This window comes from Oncorhynchus mykiss, chromosome 1 (assembly GCF_057628025.1).
Source record: "Oncorhynchus mykiss isolate SJ-2025 chromosome 1, ASM5762802v1, whole genome shotgun sequence".
In the NCBI taxonomy this organism is placed as follows: Eukaryota; Metazoa; Chordata; class Actinopteri; order Salmoniformes; family Salmonidae; genus Oncorhynchus; species Oncorhynchus mykiss.
The window spans coordinates 16,660,026-16,676,281 of NC_143022.1; the positions used below are offsets into that span (position 1 = coordinate 16,660,026).

At 42.3% G+C, this 16,256-nt stretch overlaps 1 protein-coding gene across 2 annotated transcripts in view; it reads right to left on the reverse strand.

The window, feature by feature from the left end:
• Nucleotides 1–407: 407 nt before the first annotated feature.
• Nucleotides 408–16,256, reverse strand: part of slc30a7 (solute carrier family 30 member 7) — a 28,837-nt gene continuing 12,988 nt past the window's right edge. For both annotated transcript variants that reach the window (XM_021560770.3, XM_090188228.1), the window contains 4 exons: nucleotides 15,128–15,263; nucleotides 2,129–2,219; nucleotides 1,837–1,986; nucleotides 408–1,443 (listed from right to left, as the gene is read on the reverse strand). In XM_021560770.3, the coding sequence (XP_021416445.2) occupies nucleotides 1,396–1,443; nucleotides 1,837–1,986; nucleotides 2,129–2,219; nucleotides 15,128–15,263 (425 nt within the window). In that variant the 3' untranslated portion in view covers nucleotides 408–1,395. The remainder of the gene's footprint in view (nucleotides 1,444–1,836; nucleotides 1,987–2,128; nucleotides 2,220–15,127; nucleotides 15,264–16,256) is intronic.

A 16,256-nucleotide genomic window follows, 5' to 3' on the forward strand; every position in this document is an offset into this window, starting at 1 on the left:
GGTCTTTAAAACCACTTTTTAATTGAGATTATCCAAAGAGAATGCTTTTAGGTGATCAAATTGTTACGAGTGTTTAGTTACTTACCATTTTTATTTTCTTAGGCAAATCGGAGACAACCTGGAATGCTATAGCCACCTTTTTCTGGGTCTGTAAAACCAGCCTTAATAGTATGACATTTGGTAAAGTAATTATTTACAGATAGGAAATCATGGATGACAAACAGAGCAATTTCCTTGTTTAAAGATATGCACCACCTCCGTCAAATATGTAACAATTAACAGTGGAACTAAACAAACATTGAGATGTACACAAGCTTAGTCAAACCTTTTCAAGGTGAAGTTTAAACTATTATCCCAGGTCAACCTCCATTCCTGCAAACACAAATAATGAGAAAGAATATAAAATGTGCAGTAAAATCATTTATTACATTTCAAAAGAAGATTGGAACTGGCCAACTGCAAACTTAAGACCAATGAGTACAATAAAATCCTGGGTTTTAGGCTAACTTCATTTTGATGTCTGTTTCAACCATCCCCTTTAACAAGGTGGTAAGCAGCTGTTCATGGTTCAAATAAAGCTGCTGTGTGCCATCCAGGGAATTATGTCAAGCGTGGTCAAGAGGAATTCTTACAACTTTCCCTTAGGAAAAAATTACCCTGACAACTCTCAAAAGGATGTTCGATCAAAGATGGAACCAAAAGAGTTGGAATAAGACCCATGTCGGCCGTCTGATTCCCTCCGGGTCTTGAAGGACATGATGATTCCAGTCGCACATACGTAAACGAATGGCTTCTCACATGAGGATATGACTGATTGTCCATTATTTGATTCAAAAGGCACTTAAGAAACCCAGAATGACAGTTGAATGGCTCAAGTGTGCAAAGTGCAACTAAATGGCCAAACGGAATATGCCCCCTAGTTAATTATGTGGGACTGGTATGATAGACGTACAAACGTTGGCTTAACACAAAACGCCCATTGAAGTGTCCTTAAACTCCTATCAGACAATAGTTAAATTAATTAAAACCCCATCTTAATGGGAAAAAGGATCTAACCAAGACATGCAGTATGGCCCGTGAGTTCTCAGACAAATGTCCTAAACAGTAGAATGGGTGGAAGTGTGTGTGTGTGTGTGTGCAGTGTCTGAAGCAAAGTTCTTGTTTTCCTCGCAGACGTCACATAATTGGCAGGTTTTGGTTTCCATCGTTTTTTTTGTTTCCTCCCAAAAGTCAGTGTACTTGTCCTATAGCTGCTTCTGTCTTGGTCCTTGGTTTGGGATGTAAACTTTGAGACCCAGAGAGATGCGGGGGGAACATGGTGGGAAGGAACCCCCACAGCAGCACAGAGGGCTTTGGTCCCAGGACTCCTGGGGACATGGAGAGGAACGAGTCCCCCTACATCGCTGCCACTTCAATCTGGACATACAGTTGCCGTATTCCAGCCTGTGGATAAGTACAATTGAGACAAACGGTCAAGCTTTGCATCAACATCCGTCACAGTGAAGATGTTTTCCTTTCATGTCTCTGACATCTGTGGCCCGTCATTACCTAGTACAGGTGTACAATTCGCTGCATCATTCTAATGTGGTCATGGCACAGCTCTTAATACCTAGCTTGTCGAACTCGGCTGCTACATCTGTTTCACACCTTCCACCTGGACTTGAATAGACTGATCTGCCCATAAACCAAGGAGCAACTTCATTTTGTCTGCTGACCAGTTGGCTGTTGTTTTCAAATGTTACCAGTGATTTTGTGGTTTCCTATCTGCTGCTGGCTAATCCGCATGTGTACTTGTAGGAGAATGGCATGGTACAAAGGGATGGCTTCCATTCCTACCTGTGTGAAAATGTTGTGTGTTTGGCTAAGAATCCATTTGCCATCAGCATCGGGTGCGATTAGCAGCTTGAGTGTGCCGATATAGACATCGGTGCATAGGGTCCAGAAGTGAGGCTCCTGCAGGTTGTACACACCCTGCAACTGCTGCACCTGCAAACACACACACAGATTTATAGTACCATTTCCCACCATGTTTTCAGCTCGGGGGTTTGAACTTGCAACGCTAGTCCAACGCTCTAACCACTAGGCTACCCTGCCGCCCCTGGTTGAGGCATGGTTGTGCAGCACTTACCCTCTGGTAGCACTCTGGCAGAGCGTTGTCCAGAGAAGGCGGAGTTCGCTGCATCAGAATCCCAATGGACTCCCTGAGCAAGGGCACCACACTGGCAGAGGGAAAGGACCAAATAAAAGTTCAGTGTGACTTATTTACCCCAACCCTACACTTTCCTGTTAACACTCACTAACCTGGCAGGCCCAGGGCCAAGGCATGCCAAAGTGATATTCGTGCCACTGGGTCGGGAGTCAATCTGAATAACATGAACCCTGGACAATGACAGAGCTTGCTCGGCGAGGCAGGCAGGTAGGGACACAACACAGGAGTGACAAATGTTACTTTAATTAGTGGAAATATGGGTAATATTTCTGCTCTAGGGCTCAATTCAAGCCCCATCTCGCAAGTTCAGCTTTACATTGTGATTTAAATTTAACGCCAATGTACCTGCTCTTGCAGAGACCGCAATAATGGTAAATGCTGCATATGAAGGCTGTCGGAAATTCCCTTCCCATTTCTATTGCGGAATCTGTAACTCTTCAGCTTTCCAGATTGAATAGAGCCCCCAAGTCTCCTCGTTCCAACATAAACCTCTCAATTATCTAGAATTCCTCACAAATGGCATGTCTAGGTCAAATAGGAATGTTTTGCCATCAAACCACCTAGCCATACCTTGCAGAGTTGGAAGTCACAGAAGCTTCTTTCAGAGAGCAGAAGTACTTTGCAGACCAAGCCGGCTGCAGTTGAAACTACTCGCATAGTTGAACAGTGCCTTCGTGAGGCTCGACAGTGCCTTCGTGAGGCTCGACAGTGCCTTCGTGAGGCTGGACAGTGCCTTCGTGAGGCTGGACAGTGCCTTCGTGAGGCTGGACAGTGCCTTCGTGAGGCTGGACAGTGCCTTCGTGAGGCTGGACAGTGCCTTCGTGAGGCTGGACAGTGCCTTCGTGAGGCTGGACAGTGCCTTCGTGAGGCTGGACAGTGCCTTCGTGAGGCTGGACAGTGCCTTCGTGAGGCTGGACAGTGCCTTCGTGAGGCTGGACAGTGCCTTCGTGAGGCTGGACAGTGCCTTCGTGAGGCTGGACAGTGCCTTCGTGAGGCTGGACAGTGCCTTCGTGAGGCTGGACAGTGCCTTCGTGAGGCTGGACAGTGCCTTCGTGAGGCTGGACAGTGCCATGCCAGCCACTCTTGCGCCTTTCTTTCGTCTCCTCTCAACAATCTTGCGCCCACAGTCTCAAAAAGCCCATCTGTCATGGCACGTTCCGCCAGACCTGTATTCCAAAGCCACAAGGCCGACCACCACAGCATATGTGAGCCATTAGAGGGTTTGGCGTCTTTCCCTGTCCCCAAAACCACACCCCCTCCATCATCCCAGAATCCCCCCCTACACCCCAATTGGTCCTTGCCAACATGGGAAAAATAAATGTTGCCCTTCCTCCACGTCTACAGTCTTCCTTGCACTACCGTACACCACACATTAGTAACACTACTATAACCAGGTCATCAGCATAATGTGCTATTTAATCAGGCAAGTCCATTAAGAACAAATTCGTACTTACAATCACAGCCTGGCAAGAGGCGAAAGGTCTGACACTGACAACAGCAAACAGTGTGTGTGAAGTAAAACATGCTTCCATACATAAGGCAACACAAACTAGTGACATCGGGTGACAACTACGTGTGTCAAACTATGAATTTGTCCTTTGAACTCCACCAGGGACACCAGGTCCTGTAGTTTTAGGTTGGTTTGAAGGGAATTCCAAGACCAGGGAGCTGAGTAATGAAAGGAACTTTTTCCATGCTTGGTTCTAATTTTCGGGACTGTTAGCATAAAACAATATTGAGATCTGACCTTGTGTATGTTTAAATTTCGAGCTAGGAGAGATGATAGATAAAATGGCCTTATAAATAAGAATGTACCAGTGTTTGAGCCTGCTTGTTGCTAGGCTATTGTACATTCTTCAGCTTCACCTTTGATGAGTCATACAGGTCTGGTCCAAATGTAGCAAATCTCTCTACCCTTCAATCAACCATGTAATTATGAAACCGAATATGGGTGATGAGAAAAAAAGAACCTTTGAGCAAATTTGAAGTCAGGAACAACTTCAATCTGCAAACAGATTTCTACTGCACTAGTCTGAAGCCAAACAGAATAAGTAGAACAATAATTGTAATAACAGCCATGACATTTTTGGTGTCATTTTGTAAAAAATTGGAAAAGCCAAACAATAATTTACTAAATGTCCTTGAATTGCAGCTAAATGAATACATGAAGTTTGTTTACGTCTGTCTGTACTGTACTTTTAGAATAATAGCTTACTTGGTAATACAGAAGTTAAGATTACGAAGGTATGGGCAGCCATTACAGAAGCTTTTATTTGTGCCAGCCTGACATTAACAGTAATGAGGAGCCTTTTAGTGATCCATCCATTTCCTGACTGCTCAGCAAAGCTGGCCAGTAAACTGTGGTACCACACTTAAATTCAGCAAAGACAAGAGGTTTGTGTAATACTGTCTGTTGTACTGAACCATGTATGCTACTGAGGAAGAAGCCAATAACCTCAGTGTATTAAGGCCATAATGTATTGCTTGAAAAGTCATTTTCGTAGTCAGGAGCTTGTCTCTTCTTGTGTCGCCTCATGATTTGATTCAAGAAAGTAAGTACCATGCTCCTCAATCATAAATTCATAACTTTCTGTAAGCCCTTTGTGCTTAATGTCTGCTAAAATACAAATGTTCATGTAAAGTGACATTTATGACCTACTCAGCTGCCTCCATGTTTGCCAATACTCTGGACAATCATCTGAAAACAGGAAAGCTCCCAGCACGCGGAGATTGTGCTCTGACATCATACTATTGTTCCAAGCCTTCCTGTGTAGCCGAGTAGAGGCAACATCATGGACTGAGTCACCAGAGGCCCACATAGCAAAGCTTAATCATACTAATTCATATAGCCCTTTTAACAGATTTAAAAACATTTAGCTCCTCCTGGCTTCCACACAGCCTACAAGCCACTGATCCAACCTAGGTTGGATTATTTTTTTAAACGTAAATGTTCCATGTAATATAGCCTACACCTTCACAGTAAATCCATGTAATATAGCCTACACCTTCACAGTAAATCCATGTAATATAGCCTACACCTTCACAGTAAATCCATGTAATATAGCCTACACCTTCACAATAAATCCATTTAATATAGCCTACACCTTCACAGTAAATCCATGTAATATAGCCTACACCTTCACAATAAATCCATTATTTATTTTAGACAGGTCTAAAGAAGCATGATATGAAGAAAATGTAGTATATTTCAGAAGAACAGAATACTCTGAGTTGTCCTTATGTTAGGTCCTGATCTGGCTATGCCATATGGCTGTGGGCTACACTAGTTCAATTAGCAGACAAGATTCTCTTAGAATTCCACTGCATATTTTATAGTATGAAGAACACAATTGAACTAAGCTGAATACAATTGAAAGGATATTTTCTCCAAACGATTTGAGGGAGTATGCACATGCGGCTTGTCGAGCGGTTTAAGAATAGGTACTCCTATATGCTTTATTGGCTTGAAACGGGGGGGAATACATGGCATCTAGGCTAATACTTCAGAAAGTATTCAGACCCCTTGACTTTTCACATTTTGCTATGTTACAGCCTTATTCCAAAATCAATTAAATCAAAAGAATTCCTAAGCAATCTACACAATACCCCAAAATTCAAAGCGAAAAACAGGTCTTGAATGAATGAATGAATGCCTTATGTAAATAAGTATTCAGACCCTTTGCTATGAGATTCATAATTGAGCTCAGGTACATCCTGTTTCCACTTTTCATCCTTGAGATGTTTCTACAACTTGATTGGAGTCCACCTGTGGTAAATTCAATTGATTGGACATGATTTGGAAAGGTACACACCTGTCTATATAAGGTCCCACAGTTGACAGTGCATGTCAGAGCAAAAACCAAACCATGAGTTCGAAGGAATTGTCCGAGGTACGTCTGCAGAAGGGTACCAAAAAAATTCTGCAGCATTGAAGGTCCCCAAGAATACAGTGGCCTCCATCATTCTTAAATGGAAGCGGTTTGGAACTACCAAGACTCTTCCTAGAGCTGGCCAACCGGCCAAACTGAGCAATTGGTGGAGACTGCCTTGGTCAAGGATGTGACCAAGAACCTGATGGTCACTCTGACAGAGCTCCAGAGTTCCTCTGTCGAGATTGAAGAAACTTCCAGAAAGACAAACATCTCCGCAGTACTCCACCAATCAGGCCTTTATGGTAGATTGGCCAGACCTCAGTATAAAGACACATGACAGCCCGCTTAGAGTTAGCCAAAAAGGCACCTAAAGAGATTCTCAAGATTGAACTCTTTGGCCTGAATGCAATGCCACCCCTACGGTGAATCATGGTGGTGGCAGCATCAGCATTTTTCAGCGGCAGGGACTGGGAGATTAGTCAGGATTGAGGCAAAGATGAACGGAGCAAAGTACAGAGAGATTCTTGATGAAAACCTGCTCCCGAGTGCTCAGGTCCTCAGACTGTAGATAAGGTTCACCTTCCAACAGGACAATGACCCTGAGCACACAGCCAAGACAAGGCAGGAGTGGCTTCAAGGACAAGTCTCTGAATGTCCTCGAGTGGCTGAGCCAGACCCCGGACTTGAACCTGATCTAACATCTCTGGAGAGACCCGAAAATAGCTGTGCAGCAATGCTCCCCATCCAACCTGACCGAGCTTGAGAGGATCTGCAGAGAATGGGAGAAACTCCCCAAATACAGGTGTGACAAGCTTATAGTGTCATACCCAAGAAGACTCGATGCTGTAATCGCTGCCAAAGGTGCTTCAACAAAGTACTGAGTAAAGAGTCTGAATACTTATGTAAATGTAATATGTTTATTTTTAATAAATTACCAACAATTTCTAAAAACCTGTTTTTGCTTTGTCATTATGGGGTAGTGTGTGTAGACTGAGGGAAAACAACTATTTAAATCAATTTTAGAATAAGGCTGTAACGTAACAATATGTGGAAACAGTCTAGGGGTCTGAATACTTTCTGAAGGCACTGTAAATAGCAAATGAAGGATGCTTTTCCCATTTTCATGCCAGCCAAGTAGGCTATACTCCTGTTGTAAAGAGTAGCAATGTGCTTAATATGATTAAAGTTTATGTCAGAGTGGTTAGCGGGACAATAGTGTTGAGTACCAGGCAGTTAGAAAGTTTGGTAGGCTACTAATGACCATCAGCAGCATCAGTGCTTGGAGAAGCCTGATAACCGCGACTAAACGGTAACATGATTTTGACTGCCTTCATGCCTATACGGTCAACACAACAGCCCTACCTCCATCCGCACATTCTGAACAGAAGCATATGTTCATTGTTACAACATAAAAAAATTAAGGGACACAGACCAACCATGAATAAAAGTGGGCTGAGAAGTTAGCCATTTTGAGAAGGCAAGATGGATACATAAATAGTCTCAGATGCAAGGCCTTGAACATGACCAAAGCCACTGAAAAGAGGAGGATGAGGCGAAATAAGAATTCAAAAGGAACTCGGAAACCTGTAATTAACGAAATAGAGAGCCAATGGCAATGCATGACATGCTAGTGAAATCTCCGCCCCACAACCAAGACCAACGCTTCAATCTGAAGTCCCTCTGATTGAAAGGATCAAGTGAAAACCAGTTATTACTGTTGGCTACACTAGAATGGTTACATTAAACAAATGGGGGAGCGAGGGAGACAGGGGAAGCAGAAGCTCCTCTGCATTGTCATCCAAAAAATGTAATTAAAACAAAAAAACTCCACATTTATAAGAAACTACAAAATGAGTGAATACTGGTTGTTTAAGAGCTATTATGCATTAACTCATTGAGTCAAGAAAACGGGAGGGAACAAAGACAATGAAAGATTGAACAATGTAAACATAGCATCCTATGTGACCACCAGAAAGGGCTTTCACAGCAGTAATGTGGAAGAAGGGTTCCATATCTCCCTTGGCCATTACCTGACCTCAGCCTGAAATCTCACATTCATTACCAGCCAAAACAATGTCTACTGCCAAGTCCAGTTCATGAGAGGGAATGATGGAACAGAGGTCAAAACGTAAGAGTAGGCCTTTTTGACTAATTGTGTCACTACAGTGGGTATAGAAGTGACAAATCTTAGAGAATGCTTTCCATTTCTATGAAGGACTTGTTCGTTAAGCCTTCAACAATTGGGTCAATATATACTCCCATTCAAGTCTACTTACGACCACTCAACCCTGTTAGGCCTTTATGTTACCCAAATTAACCTTTGTATGGCACCTGGGTATGTACTGTCCAAACACATCTGTGACGAGTTGCCACACTAACACGAATCCCTCTCAGCACACAATCTCTAATCAGCATTACCATAAAGGGTCTTACATTTTTTTTACAAAAAATCTCAGACTACACATATACTGGAATGTAAACTTGAACTTGTCACGTCTTAACCACTACCTCCGGAGGTACAACACTCTCCCGACAGTTGCCCCCCTCTTAACAGGGCAGTGTAAACACAAATGTCTCGTTGAGCCAACAACCTTACGGTGTTGTCAAACTTGGTATGGAAGGGGAGCTGATTGTGGACTATAGGAGAAAGAGGGGAGAGCATGCCCCAATACACATCGATGTGGCTGTTGTGGAACGGGTCGAGAGCTTCAAGTACATTGGCGTCCACAACACTAAGGACTTAACATGGTCCACACATACCCACAGTCGTGAAATGGGTATGGTAGCACCTCTTCCCTCTGAGGATGAAAAGATTTGGCATGGGCCTTCAGATTCTCAAAAAGTTCCACAACTGCCCCATTTAGAGCATCTTGGCTGTATCACCGCTTGATATGGCAAGTGCACCTCCGCACAAAGGGCGGTGTGGACAGCCCAGTACATGACTGGGACCGAGCTCCCTATCATTCAGGACCACTATATCAGGCGGTGTGAGGAAGACTCGACAGCTGACTCTGCTACCGTCCGGCAAATGGTACCGGAGCATCGGCTCTCGGACCAACAGGCAGACAGTTTCCCAAGCCATAAGACTCCTAAATAGTTATGGTACCCAAACTATCTGCAATGACTCTTGTACTGACCCTACGCTCACTCACTAGACCCACACAACATTCTCAGTGGGGGGACAAAATAGCCACAATGGGGATTTTTTTTCTCAAATCCCTGGTTGACAGCCTCCCTCTCGCCATTTTCTCCCATCCAGTCGATTAACAAACAAGCTCAAAAATGCTGAAATAAGACCCCAAAAACTCTTGCAGATGAGGTGCTTTTACAAAGTTAAGGTTAATTGTATGTTTTTAAATTTGTCTTATATTGGGGTTTACATCTGCTTGTCAACGTTTTGTGCTATATCGCACCTGTATTAAAATGAGTCCTTCATGAGCCTCACTTTGTTCCAAGAAGGAACACAACATGCTGTAAAATAGGCCTAGGCGGGTTCCCTTGTCCTTACTGTCAAACATGTGAACTGTAAAAAACAAAAAACAAATAGCCTTTCACGGATGGCTAACGACAAAAACGCTTTGGCTTAAGTCTCAATGAGACAAAACCCCACTCAGGCAGAGAAAGAGGGAGAAATTCACTCAAGGATGACTTTGTTCACAGATATTAACAGAACAATCACATTCCAGAGAGGAATAAAGAACTGACTCAAACACTATGAAATGGAGAACAAGTCTACCAGAGAAGCTGAGTTTATCATTTGGATAAAGGGGCCGACTCCCTGAACACTTGGCCTTTACTGTACAACATACAGCGGACAGTGGCACACCAAGGAAAATCCCCCTATAACATGAGCAGCAGAGCCACTATGGAGACTACTCATGCCTCTTTCCCGCTCTGGGTCTCAAAACCCATTCCTCACCAAATAAAGCCTCGATTTCACTAGTTCCAAAAATCACTGCGTAACAAAATATGAAAAGCAAGATATATTTTTAAGATACCAAAATGTCACCTCTCACTTCTCATAGGGCCACACACTGACTACTAGTTGGGCTACAGCACCTACCAGTGTCTCTGTTGGGAATGGCGAGGTGATCAAGGAAAAAGTTATGTTGGGCTGAAACCTGATGTCATGTTGACTTCAGCTCCCTAAGTCAGATACAGGCTACAAAGAGCATCCCAATCAATGCTGGGCATTCTTTAGGGCTGGGTTCAACCTGTATCACTGAAGATCTGCATTAATGTAAAAGGTAATTTCCGATTGAGCCGACATATGCAGCATTTACTGTGACTGCAGTCTCCGCGAAAGGGGGAACATTGCATTTAAATCAAGCTGTAACGCAGATCTTCCGCAATACTTCGGCGATACGGATTGAATCCAACCCTTTGTGTATAGGTTTGAAGCAGCGAAACATGACAATGCACGCAGGCCTTCTGTCATTCCATCTCGTTCTGCAGCACCAGGAGCAGTTGTCTACGGTGAACATTGATCCACCACTAAAGACTAGGGCCGGGACAATACCAGCATCGCGATACTCGTTAGTGTCGTAGCAAAAAGGAAAGCTAACGTTGGAAACCAAACTTTTTTATGTCAAAAATCAAGCTAAAGCACACAATATTTTACATAGGTTTTTAAAGGACTGTTGAAATATACTTACTCATGTTTCCATACTAGAACTTATTGATTACTTTACATGTATAAGGAATGTATAGGTTGGGGTCAATGAAAGGTGGATAGGAATTTGAGCTATGGAAAGTTACTGAGTGAGACAAGGGGAAATGCAGAAAGTTCATATTCTGGTCCTACGGAGAGAGCCAAAAGGGCAACATTCTAGTTTCAATTCCTGATAAGGCAGGTTGTCTGTGGAACTATGGAGGAATTTGGCTCGAGGTCAAGTCAACAGATGATTTGAGAATGAATTAATTGAGAAACCTCTGGGAGGGGGGCCCCCACAATGACCCTCCTACTACAGTCCTCTCTCACAAACATACAGTACCAGTGAAAAGTTGGACACCTACTCATTCAATGGTTTTTCTTTATTTTTTTACATTGTAGAATAATAATGAAGACATCGTGAAATAAAACTCTGGCTGTACATCTGACTGGCTTAATAATGCAAATTGAGAAATTATGTGACTAAACTCAACAAAAACTAAGAAACTTTATTATGAAGCCAAGATCAATGATAAAGAATGACAGAAAAAAACTTGAGTACTTTATATGAAATTATGGGCAGAAAGCCAAATTCCACATCTTTCTTCGAATCAGATGGCTTATTCATCACAAAACCATTTGATGTTGCCAATTATTTTAATGATTATTTCATTGGCATAGTGGGCAAACTTTGGCAGGAAATGCCCACAACAAAGTGAGCAATTATATTAATGTATAAAAAAAATATTAAATAATGGAAGAAAAGCAGTGCAAGTTTGAATTTTGTAAAGTTAGTGTGGGAAAGGTGGAAAATTGTTAATGATCAATAATGACAAACCTCCTGGCATTGACAACTTAGATGGAAAACTACTTAGGACGGTAGCTGACTCTATAGCCACTCCTGTCATTTTTAATCTTAGCCTAGAGGAAAGTCTTTGTCCTCAGGCCTGGAGGGAAGTCAAAGTAATTCCGCTACCCAAGACTGGTAAAGTGGCCTTTACTGGTTCTAACAGCAGACCTATAAGCTTGCTGCCAGCTCTTAGCAAACTGTTGGGAAAAATTGTGTTTGACCAAATTTCTCTGTAAACAAATTAACAATAGACTTTCAGCATGCTTATAGAGAAGGGCACCCAGCATGTACTGCACTGACAAATGACTGATGATTGGTTGAAAGAAATTGATAAGAAGATTATGGGAGCTGTACTGTTAGATTTCAGTGCAGCCTTTGATATTATTGACCACAACCAGTTGTTGAAAAAACTTAAGTGCCATGGCTTTTCAACCTCTGCCATATTGTGGATTCAGAGCGATCTAATAGAACTCAAAGGGTTTTCTTTAATGGAAGCGTCTAATGTCAAACATATAAAGTGTGTTGTACCGCAGGGTTGCTCTCTACTCTTTTCTATTTTTACCAATGACCTTCCACTAGCATTAAACAAAGCACGTGTCCATGTATGCGGATGTTTCAACCATACACGCATCGGCAACGACAGCTAATGAAATCACTGAAACCCTTAACAAAGAGTTGCAGTCTGTTTTGAAATGGGTGGCCAGTAATAAACTGGTCCTGAACATCTCTAAAACTAAGAGCATTGTATTTGGTACAAATCATTCCTTTTAAGTTAATTACTTAAAAATGATACAAAGTGATTTTCTGGATTTTTATATTCTGTCTCTCACAGTTGAAGTGTGCCTATGATAAAAAAATTACAGACCTCTACATGCTTTTAAGTAGGAAAACCTGCAAAATCGGCAGTGTATCAAATACTTGTTCTCTACACTAACTATTCACCCCCCACCCCCCCCAAAGTGAATACTTTGTAGAGCCACCTTTTGCAGCAATTACAGCTGCAAGTCTCTTGGGGCATGTCTCTATAAGCTTAGCACATTCTAGCTACTGGGATTTTCACACATTCTTCAAGGCAAAGCTGCTCCAGCTCCTTCAAGTTGGATGGGTTCTGCTGGTGTTACAGCAATCTTTAAGTCATACCACAGATTCTCAATTGGATTGAGGTCTGGGATTTGACTAGGCCATTCCAAGACATTTAAATGTGTCCCCTTTAACCATTTGAGTGTTGCTTTAGCAGTATGCTTAGGGTCATTGTCCTGCTGGAAGGTGAACCTCCGTCACAGTCTCAAATCTCTGGAAGACTGAAACAGGTTTCCCCCATGAATTTCCCCGTATTAAGCACCATCCATCATTCCTTCAATTCGCACCAGTTTCCCAGTCCCTGACGATTAAAAACATACCGAAAGCATGATGCTGCCACCACCATGCTTCACTGTGGGGATTGTGTTCTCGGGGTGATAGTTTACGCCAGACAAAGCGTTTTTCTTGATGGCCAAATAGCGCAAATTTAGTCTCATCTGGCCAGAGTACCTTCTTGCATATGTTTGGGGAGTATCCCACATGCCTTTTGGCAAACACTTTTGCCTATTTTTTTCTGGACACTCTTCCGTAAAGCCCAGCTCTGTTGAGTGTATGGCTTAAAGTAGTCCTATGGACAGATAAGCCAATCGCCGCTGTGGAGCTTTGCAGCTCCTTCAGGGTTATCGTTGGTCTTTGTTACTCTCTGATTAATGCCCTCCTTGCCTGGTCTGTGAGTTTTGGTGGGTGGCCCTCTCTTGGCAGGTTTGTTGTTGTGCCATATTCTTTCAATTTCTTAATAATGGATTTAAATGGTGCTCCATGGGATGTTCAAAGTTTGATATTTTTCTAGAACCAAACCCTGATCTGTACTTCTCCACAACTTTGTCCCTGACCCGTTTGGAAAGCTCCTTGGTCTTCATAGTGCCACTTGCTTGGTGGTGTTGCAGACTCCGGGGCCTTTCAGGACAGGTGTATATATACACTGAGATCATGTGACAGCTCATGTGACACTTAGTTAAAGTTCACCTGTGTGCAATCTAATTGTGACTTCTGAAGTTAACTGGTTGCACCAGACCTTATTTAGGGGCTTCAGAGCAACGGGGGTGAATACATATGGATGTTATTTCTCATTTCACTTGGCCAATTTGGACTATTTTGTGTATGTCCATTACATGAAATCCAAATAAAAATCAATTTAAATACAGATTGTAATGCAACAAAATATGAAAAACACCAAGGGGGTGAATACTTTTCCAAGGCACTCTAGTGGGACTATGATTTGTTTTTCAACAGGACAATGACCCAACACACACCTCCAGGCTGGGTAAGGGCTATTTGACCAAGAAGGAGAGTGATGAAGTCCTGCATCAGATGACCTGGCCTCAACCCAATAGAGATGGTTTGGGATGAGTTGAACTGCAGAGTGAAGAAAAGCAGCCAACAAGTGATCAGCATATGTGGGAACTCCTTCAAGACTGTTGGAAAAGCATTCCTCGTGAAGCTGGTTGAAAGAATGCCTAGTGTTCAAAGATGTTATCAAGGGAAAGGGTGGCTATTTGAAGAAGCTCAAATATAAAATGTATTTTGATTTGTTTAACACTTTTTTGGTAACCACATGTTATTTCAAAGTTTTGATGTCTTCACTATTATTCTACAATGTAGAAAATAGAAAAATAAAGAAAAACCCCTTGAATGAGTACATCCAAACTTTTGACTGATACTGTACATTTCGCGCCCACGAAGGTTCTAGCGTCAGGCAGGGCCATGACTACACCAGTGAGAGGAACCAATTAAGTTCCTGACTAGCTACAGAGATGTATTATTGGCTGTCTAGATGTGTAAGGATTGACCCCACCTAGGAGGGTATAAATATATGTGTTTGTGTAATCATGCTTCGTCTTTGCAGCTGTATGACCCAGTGGGTGAATAAACTTGGTTTGAGCTTTTTCTAGTCTTTCTAGTTTTTACTCTGTTTGTTCAGAACCTAACATGATCAGAGTTCATTTTTGCCATTGAAAAAATATTGTAATACTGGCATCAGCCCTACTAAAGACATTAAGCTGGATACGAATACCTATATTCAATGTCATGGGAGAAGCCAGTGTGCAATATTCCTTGGGTGTGGCCCTACTTGTGGAGCATTCAATGGATGGGGATTGTGAAATTTCTCTAGAGTTCTCTGCTACCAAGGCAAGTCAAAAACAATCCAAGTGAACTACACTAATGAGTCCAAAATCACAACTACTGGGCCGTGTTTTAAGAACTGTTTGCAATAGTGTAAAAATCAAACAAAGAAAGGTTATATAACCTAAAAAAAGGTATGTCCTGATTTGAGCTGTACTTACGGTATCTGGTTCCATCCTGAAGATAATGCTTCCAAACTGTACTGGTGAAAACCCTTTATGTGTATGTGCTACTTTCCGGCAGAAGTTTGACAATGGCCTTTAAGTTTCTCTTTTATGGGAATATCTGTAAAATGAGTGTGTGACCTGTTGGGAATTTACTGCTGTGTACGGTCATCTCACCTGACTCCGATCAGAATGGAGATGCACATGGAGCAGATGGGGTCAGCGATCATCAGGTCATACTTCTGCATCAGGATGGCTGAGATGATCACTCCAACGCTGCCCAGGGTGTCTGCTACGATATGTAAAAACACCCCTGCAAAACAACATTGGTCGTCATAAGTATTTCATTTCATCCTTAACAACAAATAAGTCCCGCAACCAATACTGGGCAGAAGTTAAAACATTTTATTTTTTTTAGAATTAAAAACTTTTTAACATTCATGCTCAACACATAAGTACTCTGACTTCGGAAATCAAGCTACTGTATCAGTTACAACTGAAGTTTTCTTTTTAACCCAGTTGGGCAGGTTGATTTGGACTGTATGTAAGGCGCAGCTCTGACACTGGACTCACTTCTGCTGACATGTTACATTGTTCCCATGGGCTTATGCATTTCACCACTCTCCTTGAGAGCAAGCTACAACTTCCCTCCACAGTCCCAAGGTCGAAAGGTTATACAACTCCAATTTCCCCACAACACAGACTTTGTTTAGTCCTTTCATATTCACGTCGATTGAAACTTCAGAAGTTGAGATATAGGCGGCAGGTAGCCTAGCGGTTAGAGCATTGGGCCAGCAACCGAAAGGTTGCTGGTTCGAATACCTGCGCCGACAAGGTAAAGAAATCTGTCGATGTGCCCGTGAGCAAGGCACTTAACCCTAATTTGCTCCAGGGCCGTTGTACTATTACTACTACACATTTCACTGCACCTAGTCGGTGTGGAGAATAAAAACTATGTTTACAGGCTAAGACAGTGAAATTATATTAATAGATACACACAAAAAAGTTTTAGCCTCAAAACATTTTCCCGGTGTTTAAAGGGCACTTCAACCACAAATTATAAATTGCTACTGTGCCTGTAACTTTGAATTGGGGCATTTTTCTGAAGCCCAATCTAGCACTGCATTGTACAGGAGACAATACATTTTGTTTTATTATCTTGAACTGGATGAAAATTCATGACTACAATCTCACACACAACATTATATCAGCCATTACGGAGGTGACGAATGGTGGCGTAAGCAAATATTTTAAAATAAAAATTAAACGTTGTGCGCAGCGTACATACAGTAGGTGAACAAATTAG